General features: G+C 67.6%; 1 protein-coding gene across 1 annotated transcript; it reads left to right on the plus strand.

Annotated features, from left to right (window-relative positions):
• The first annotated feature begins 290 nt into the window (after positions 1–290).
• QARS1 (glutaminyl-tRNA synthetase 1) lies at positions 291–8,514 on the plus strand. The gene is made up of 24 exons (XM_006260300.4): positions 291–452; positions 1,028–1,175; positions 1,545–1,654; positions 1,852–1,927; positions 2,516–2,580; positions 2,723–2,776; positions 3,187–3,247; positions 3,490–3,561; positions 3,659–3,744; positions 4,580–4,666; positions 4,807–4,906; positions 5,230–5,308; positions 5,519–5,627; positions 5,788–5,918; positions 6,212–6,304; positions 6,470–6,607; positions 6,695–6,782; positions 6,857–7,000; positions 7,095–7,199; positions 7,327–7,419; positions 7,524–7,651; positions 7,817–7,883; positions 8,053–8,178; positions 8,267–8,514. The coding sequence occupies exons 1-24, from the start codon at positions 315–317 to the stop codon at positions 8,315–8,317; spliced, it is 2,349 nt and encodes a 782-aa protein (XP_006260362.2). The 5' UTR covers positions 291–314; the 3' UTR covers positions 8,318–8,514.
• The last annotated feature ends 377 nt before the right edge of the window (positions 8,515–8,891 follow it).

Consider the following 8,891-nt stretch of genomic DNA (forward strand, 5'->3'; position numbering starts at 1 on the left):
TGCAGCCGCGTGCCAGTGCCAGTGTCCGTGTCCGTGTCCGAGTCCGAGTGGGGGTAGTGCGGGGGGGGGGGGGGGCTCCGCGACCGCCACGTGGGTGTCCCTGGCTTCTGGCCCTTTAAATGACGCAATCGTCAACCGCTCTGGCCCCGCCCTCGCGGGCCTCTCCGTTCCCCATTGGTTGCGCGGCCCGCGGCCCACCATTGGTCAGCGCGCCGTCGAGGGCTCCGATTGGCGTCGCCCCCCCCTGCGCCCTCCTCCCGCGCGCTGATTGGGCGGCCGCGGCCACACCCCAGCCGGGTGCTGGAAGTGGCGGCATGGCGGCGGCGGGGCCGGGCGAGGCGGAGGCGGAGGCGCTGCGGGTCTTCACCGCGCTCGGGCTCAGCGCGGACAAGGCGCGCGAGACCCTGAAGAACGAGGCGCTGAGCGCGTTGCTGCGCCAGGCCGCCGCCCAGGTGCGCGCCCCCGGCCCCTGACCGCCGCTCCCTGGCCTGGTCCCCGCCCCCCCCCGTGAGCTCTGACCCCCCCCGGCCCCTCACCTGTGACCCGTCACCTGGCCCCTCCCCCTCCCCCTCCATGAACTCTGGCCCCCGCCCCCCCCGTGAGCTCTAACCCCCCCCGGCCCCTCACCTGTGACCCGTCACCTGGCCCCGCCCCCTCCATGAACTCTGACCCCTGACCTGGCCCCTGCCCCCCCCGTGAGGTCTGCCCCCCCCGGCCCCTCACCTGTGACCCGTGACCTGGCCCCGCCCCCTCCATGAACTCTGACCCCTGACCTGGCCCCTGCCCCCCCCCCCGTGAGGTCTGCCCCCCCCCGGCCCCTCACCTGTGACCCGTGACCTGGCCCCGCCCCCTCCATGAACTCTGACCCCTGACCTGGCCCCTGCCACCCCCGTCCCCCGTGTGCTCTGACCCCTCTTCCTGCCCCTGCCCTGTGCCCCGACGGCCCCTGCCTCCTGCCCCGCAGCGAGCCCGGCCCCAGCCCCCCGCCCCTGCCCGCTGCAACGTGCCTTCGCCGTGTCTGCCGCAGGCTCAGGGCGCGCTGGGCCCCGCCATCGACCGGGCGACCGGGACGCTGCTGTACAACGTGGCGTCGCGCCTCAAGGACCCCAAGCGCCTTGGCTTCCTCGTGGGCTGCGTCACCAGCAAGAAGATCGTCACGGACCTGCAGCTCAGCGGTGCGCCCCCGCCCGCCTCCACCCTCCCCTGCCCCGTTCCCCCTTTGCTCAGCTGCACTGGGGCTGCGGCCGGTCCCCGGCGCTCGCCCCGGCCCTGCTCCGGTCGGTGCAGGCACTCGCGGGTCCGTGGGTCGAGGGGCGGGCGCAGGGGCCGACCTCGCGAGCCGCGGCTCCGGGTCTTGGCTGGCGCCGCGCTCGTGCGGAGGAGCCCAGGGCAGGGGAAGGGGCTGGAGGCTGCAGGCAGCAGCTCCGTGGTTGAGTGCTGCTGGGCAGGGCCGGGCTCCGGAGGGAGCACAGGTGCCAGGGGTTTCCTGCCCCTGGGGCAGCTGCCTGCCACCCCCTGACCTGGCCTGGCCCTGCTCCCCCCAGCCGCGCTGGACTATGTGAAGAGCCACCCGCTCGACCCCATCGACGTGGCCGACTTCGAGCACACCTGCGGCGTGGGCGTGGCTGTGACCCCCGAGCAGATAGAGGAGGCGGTGAGCACGGGCGCAGGGCGGGCAGCGCCAGTGTCGGGGGGCGCAGCCCTGTCCAAGCTGCCAGGGCCGTTTCTGCTGTCGGGCTGCTCTGCCCGGCCCTGGGGAGCTGGAGCGCCTTGTGGCAGATGACGGTGGGCACCCGCGGGTGCCAGGGAGCAGCTCGCAGCCCGGCCCTGACAGACCCTGCCCGTCTCTAGGTGGAGGCTGCCATCAGCAAGCACCGTGCGGAGCTGCTGGCTGAGCGCTATCGCTTCAACATGGGGCTGCTGATGGGTGAGTGCGAGGGCAGGCAGAGCCGGTAGTGGGGCCTGCACCTCCATGCTGTGTCCCCTCCCGGCCGCGGCTGTTCACCAGTGCCCTGCACACTGTGCCCCTCGGTCTGCGTCCCCGGCCCGTGTCCCCAGCCACCCTCGTGTGCCCCTGCCCTGACCTGTTCTCCTGGTCGCTGCGATACAGTGCCGTGGCACCGGGCTGCCCCTGCCCTGGGGGTTCGCCCGGCCCGTCCGATCAGCTCCTTGGCCCTGGGGCCTTAGCTGGGCCCATGCAGCCCGCCTGTCCCATGGCCAAGCTGTGCCCTGCTGGAGATGCTGTTGCTGCCCCAGGGAGTGCCACGGGGCCCTGGTGCAGACAGTGGGCTGTGGCAGAGGGACCTGGCTGTGCCCCCCCAGAGTTTCTGCACACCATCCTCGGGTGGGCAGGGCCAGTGCTTGTGGGTGGCTGTGCCCATGTTCGTGTCCATGCTCCTGGGCTGTGCCAGACAGGCCATGACCCTTGTCTAAAGGGGCTGGCATGTGTCCCGGGGCCTGTTGGCGGGGAGCCCCCAAGTGAGTGCCCAACACAGTTGCCTTCTGTTGCTCACAGGGGAGGCGCGCAGCAGGCTGAAGTGGGCGGACGGGAAGATCATCAAGAACGAGGTGGACTTGCAGGTGGGCTGGTGTTAGGGCTGGGGTGGACAGTGCTGCCTGGGAGGGCCCAGATGCCATGTCCAGAGGGCAGGACCCAGGGGCACTGGGGTGGGTGCCCTGCCACCCTGCCCATCCCTCCACACTCAGCCCCCTTCCCTGGCAGGTGCTGCACTTGCTGGGCCCAAAGACGGAGGCCGACCTGGAGAAGAAGCCAAAGGTAGTGGGGGATGGTGGGTGGGCTCAGGCTTTGTGCCATGCAGTGACAGAGCTGCTGCTTTTCTGTGGCTGTGCATGACATCGTGGGGCTGGGGGGGGCTGGCAGCGGTTGACATTTCCTGTGTGCCTCCCAACAAGCTCCTCATGTGACTGGCTGTGCTTCTGCGGCCCCTTCCCCCAGCTGCCCTTGGGTGTCACAGCCCCCGCAGACCGTGCCGTGGCCGGCAGGGAGTTCTGGTGCTCCGGTGGGGCAGGAACTCCCAGCTCCATGCTGGGCAGCCCTGCCCAGAAAGGGGCTCCTGTGGCCGTGGGAGCTAGCCAGCCTATGCTGCGGGCAGCTGGCGGGGGCAGCTTTGCGGTGGGTAGCGCTGGGAAGCCCCACAGCGCTGATGCTGCTCCCTGTCCCCGCAGGCTGCCAAGGCCAAGCCAGCCGAGGTGGAGAAGAGGCGTAAGGCAGCCGTAGCGGTGAACGGTGAGTGGCCTCTGCCCCGGGGCTGGCGGTGAGGCAGCCTCAGTGGGCCTGGCTGTGCCTTAGGTTGGGGGGGGGGCAGCACTGGCAGGTCAGGGCTTGCTGCTCTCCTCCCTGTGGGGGTCTGCGCATCCCAGAGACTGTGGCCTGTCTGCCCCATCAGCCGGGATGCCACTCGTCCTGGGTGGGGGTAGGGGCTCAGTCCAGCTCCCCCCACCCTAAGGAGCCTCGTTTCCCCCCTGCAGGGGCTGAGAGCCTGGAGGAGCGGTCGCTCATGGAGCAGCTACGTGGCGAGGCTCTCAAGTTTCACAAGCCGGGTGAGTGCAGGGCTGGGGTTACATCATCGGGGTGGCTGGGCAGCTCCTGGGGCATTGGGGTCCTGCCCTGCCTACTCACAGCCTCCTGCTTCCCTAGGCGAGAACTACAAGGCAGACGGCTACGTGACCACGCCTCACACCATGGCCCTGCTGAAGCAGCACCTAGAGATCACCGGCGGGCAGGTGGGTCGGCCCCGCCACCAAATCATAGATTCACAGAGCAGTGGGGCGACACAGTTGCCCTGACAGCCCCAGGCATCGCCTCCACCCTTGCCACCGGAAAACGGGCCACAGCCGCCAACATCCTGTTCCTGTACAAGGTTGTCAGTATACAGCCCAGACTGAGGCCGTGCCCCTGCTGCAGAGGAAGGCAAAATCCCCCAGTACATACCAGTTTGAGCAGGGGGAAAATCCCTTCCTGCCCCACTGCATTGCGGGGCTGAGCCTGAGCGTAGGAGCAGGACCCTGCGCGGTTGGTGCCAGCAGGAGCATTGGCACAGCCCAGCCCCAGCCTGGGCTACAGCAGCACCAGTGCCTCTGGGGGAGGCTTAGAAACCCCCCTGACACATGGAGCAGAAAGCAGGTGGGGGGACAGCCAGCACAGCCCAGAAGCCTGGGAGTTTGCACAATAGAGCCACCGGCACCAGTGCACCTAGATCATCCCAGAGCAACACCTGTCCAGCCTCTCGGACGCCTCCACTCCCTACGGCAAGGCGGGGCAGCACTAGGGTCATGCCAGGCAGGGAGATTTCCCCCTTCTTCTCCCAGGCTCCGAGATGCCTCCTCTCACTGGGCTGCTGGCCTGAACCTGCAGAGGGACCTGGTCCCATGCTCCCTGCCCTGGCAGCTGGCCCCTGAATGCTGTTCCTTACCTCCCTGAGGACCAAGCACCCTCTGGCTCGCCAGGGAGGACTCTGGTGGTGGTGCTGAGCTTGGGGATATAGCCAGCCCGGGTAAGAGCTTGGGAGTTTGGGGGCTGCTCTCAGGTGGAGGGCACTGATAGCTGGGTCTCCCACAGGTGCGGACGCGGTTCCCACCAGAGCCCAATGGCATCCTGCACATCGGCCACGCCAAGGCCATCAACTTCAACTTCGGCTATGCCAAGGTGAGGCCCTCTGGCCTGGCACCTGTTGCACGTGCCATCTGGGTCCTGCCCCCTGTGCTGAGTGGCTCCGGGAAGCGGCTGGGGGCAGGGCACTGGCACAGGGGGCTATGCAGGGTTGACCAGGCCGTACCCCTCCCCAGGCCAACGACGGCATCTGCTTCCTGCGCTATGATGACACCAACCCCGAGAAGGAGGAGGAGAAGTACTTCACGGCCATCCGGGAGATGGTCGAGTGGCTGGGTACAGGGCACGGGGCTGTGGAGCACCACAGGGAGGGAGGGGCAGCACTGGGGCGCAGGAGCTGCTGCAGGGGTGTGCCTGGCAGGGCTGGAGGGCAGGAGCAGGGCTCTGAGCTGTGAGCCAGGCCCTGCAGATCCGGGGTGGGTGGTTGGGGAAGGTGCTGCTGACCTGGCCCGGTCCAGCCCGCTCCTCTGTTGCTGTGTGGGGCTCAGCACTGAGGCAAGAGCCACCTGTGCCCCAGGCCTGGTGCTGAGCCTGGCACTTGGAAGCGAGGGCCCTGGTGCTGCAGGGGCACTGGCTTACAGGCTCTCTGCTCCCTGCAGGCTACGAGCCATATGCGGTGACGCATGCGTCTGACTACTTTGACCAGCTCTATGCCTGGGCCGTGGAGCTCATCCAGAGGTGACCCTGGGCCCAGGCAGAGCTGGGTGGAGGGGGCTGGGGTGGGCTGCACCAGCTGGAGGCAGGCAGGTGGGGGTCAGGCCCAAGCAGGGCAGGTGGGATGTGCTGCATCTAAGGCGGAGCAGTGGGCTCTGGTTGTCCAGCTACCCCAGTGGTGGGCTAGGCGGGGGTGCTGGAGCTGGCTCTTACTCCCTCCCTGCCCCCCCACAGGGGCCATGCCTACGTCTGCCATCAGAAGGTGGAGGAGATCAAGGGCCACAACCCGCCACCCTCGCCGTGGCGGGACCGGCCGGCGGAGGAGTCACTCCTGCTCTTCGAGGTACTGCGCTGTGCTGGGGCATCTGGGAGCACCTTCCTCACCTGCACCAGTCCCCCTGCTCTAGATGTTGGGGGCAGTAGCCAGCAGCCCCACTGCCAGCTCCTGCCCCATGACACCTCTCCATGGGTGAGGCAGTGGTTGAGGTCCCCTGTCTTGGCAGGGTATGCGCAAGGGGAAGTTTGAGGAGGGCGAAGCCACACTTCGCATGAAGCTGGTGATGGAGGACGGGAAGATGGACCCCGTTGCCTACCGGATCAAGTACACACCGCACCACCGCAGCGGGGATGCCTGGTATGCTGTCTGCCGCCTTCTGGCTTGGCATCAGGGCACGGGGGCTGTCCCACGCGTTGGGGCTTGGGATCAGCCTGGGCTGACTGGGGCATTCTGGTACCTGCTAGGGCCCGGGGGGTGGCACTGGCAGGTGGAGCAGAGTCTGCTCCCCAAGGGTGGGCTGGGATGGGCACATAGCCTGGGCTACGGGGCTGGCAGGGAGGAGCTAGGTGGTGCAAAGCGTGGCACGTTGCATGGGTAGGCGGGGGGGTCATGGCGCTGGTCCCAGGCGCTCATTCCCTGTTGCCTTCCAGGTGCATCTACCCCACATATGACTACACTCACTGTCTGTGCGACTCCATCGAACACATCACCCACTCGCTCTGCACCAAGGAGTTCCAGGCCAGGTGGGGCGGCACTGGGGAGGCTCCGGGGGTACTATAGGGCCAGGCCGGGCATTGCCAGGGGGCAGGGGGATGCTGCTCCAGACTGGCTGCGTGGGGTCTGCAGGGCACAGGTTAGAGGGCACAGGGGCTGTGCCAGCTGCAGGCAGTGATGGGGTTCCCCGGCAGGCGCTCGTCCTACTTCTGGTTGTGCAACGCCCTGGACGTGTACTGCCCCGTGCAGTGGGAGTATGGGCGTCTGAACCTCCTCTACACCGTTGTCTCCAAGCGCAAGATCATCAGGCTGGTGGAGACGGGTGCTGTCAGGTGAGGGCCAGGCCCGGGCCTGGGGCCAAGCACTCGGGGCTGGGACTGGCCGTGCCCTGCCACTGACTGCACATGCTGCCATTGTAGGGACTGGGACGACCCACGGCTCTTCACACTGACAGCGCTGCGGCGCCGAGGCTTCCCTTCCGAGGCCATCAACAACTTCTGTGCCCGGGTAGGTGCTGTGAGGGGTGGACAGGACCATGCCACCCTCCTGGGCAGGCAGGTAATGATGCAGTGTCCCTGCAGGTGGGGGTGACGGTGGCCCAAGCAACAATGGAGCCACACCTGCTGGAGGCCTGTGTGCGGGATGTGCTGAACGAGCAGGCGCCTCGTGCCATGGCTGTGCTGGACCCACTCAGAGTCACCATTACCAACTTCCCAGCTGCAAAGGTGAGGCTGCTGGGGATGGGGTAGGGGGCTGCGCACGGACCAAGCCGCCATGCCAGCGCTGCCCACCCCACCTGACCCCCGCTCTCCTCCATAGGCTTTGGAGGTCCCAGTGCCCAATTTCCCAGCTGATGAGACCAAGGGTTTCCACCATGTGCCCTTCCTGCCCACCCTCTACATCGAGCAGAGTGACTTCCGGGAGGTGAGCCAGGTGGCTGGGGGCTGCTGGGAGCCAGTGCTGCCCAGGGGCTGAGCAGCTGTGCCAGTAGGCCAGGACAGCCACGGCCTGACTGCGATGCCCAGCCCTGATGCAGCAGGTTTCCCGGCAGGTGTTGGAGAAGGGCTACAAGCGCCTGACTCCTGGGCAGCCGGTGGGGCTGAGACACACGGGCTACATCATCGCCGTCCAGAACATCATCAAGGTGAGTCTGGACGGCCTGGTCTGGCTCAGCACCAGACGCGGGGGGTGTAGCTGGCACCCACCCTGGGAGAGGGGCTCACTCCTGATGGCTCCCCTCCTCCCCAGGATGCCAGCGGGCATGTGACTGAACTGGAGGTGACCTGCACACGGTCGGACGCCGCGGAGAAGCCCAAGGCCTTTATCCACTGGGTGTCAGAGCCGCTGGTCTGTGAGGTTCGGCTCTACGAGCGCCTGTGAGTACCACCTGCGCCACGCCGTCTTCACACAAGTGTACACGTGGCAGTGCTGGGACAGAGCACCCTAGGGTCCACGCTTCCCCCTGCCACGGGAGGGAGCTGCACCGAGCGGGTGCCAGGAGCAGTGGCGAGCGGGGCTGACACAGCCCTGTCTGATTGCAGCTTCCTGCACAAGAACCCAGAGGACCCTGCGGAGGTGCCGGGCGGATTCCTAAGTGACCTCAACCCCGTGAGTGAGCAGGGAGGGTGCGGCAGCTGGTGGGGGCCCTGGGAGGGTGGCTGCTGGGGCAGGGGAGCCCTGGGCTGCAGGAGCCAAAGCCGTCCCCCTGTGCTTGGCATCTGTGGCGGAGGCAGGGAGCAGAGCCCGGGCTCCAACCGCTGTGTGCTGCTTCCCCCAGGACTCGCTGCAGGTGGTGGAGGATGCCCTGGTGGACCGCTCTGTGCGGGTGGCGCGGCCCTTCGACAGGTTCCAGTTTGAGCGCCTGGGCTACTTCTCGGTGGATCCCGACAGCACGGAGGAGAAGGTCCGTGTGCCTCTCGCCCCCGCCAGCACTGCTGGGCACTGCCTGCCACGGGGTCCAGGCCGTGCTCAGTGTCTCTCCCCCTCCCCAGGTGGTATTCAACCGCACCGTGACCCTCAAGGAGGACCCGGGCAAGGCCTGAGTGGCCGAACCCACCGCTGCTGCCCTGGTGCCGGCGTCTGCACAGGAGCGGCCCCTTCCACTGGCCTGGGCACGGGCACGGGCAGGGGCAGGCGCTCGGCCAGACCCAGGCCCTGCACAAGCGCAAGAGCCACAGCTGCCTTAATGCGGGGCCGCTCGCCCGCTCCACCACCTCCCTCAATAAACCTGAGCACTGCAGCTACTGCCTCCTCCTCACTGCGGAGCGGGGCGGGGCGGGGGGGGGCGCAGCTGGGCACCAGTGCCCTACCACACGTGTGCATGCATGCGCGCCTGGACGTTCCACGTCTGTGACTGCATGTGCTCCAACACATGTAGGCGCGTGTACCTCTGCCTAGTACGTATCACGTTTGCCCTGGTGTGTGTGTGCATGGTACGTGCCTACGTGTGTCCTGATGGACGTGTTTGTGCTCGTGTGCGTGCGTGCACCTGCCTGATATAGCAGGGCACACTCAGGCATGTATGTGTGTACTTGCCTGGTACACGCCTGTATCTGCGTGGGCCCTGGCACGTGCACGTGTGTGTGTGGGCGGGCACGTGTGTGCGTGTGCAGGCCT

This window comes from Alligator mississippiensis, chromosome 12 (assembly GCF_030867095.1).
Source record: "Alligator mississippiensis isolate rAllMis1 chromosome 12, rAllMis1, whole genome shotgun sequence".
In the NCBI taxonomy this organism is placed as follows: Eukaryota; Metazoa; Chordata; order Crocodylia; family Alligatoridae; genus Alligator; species Alligator mississippiensis.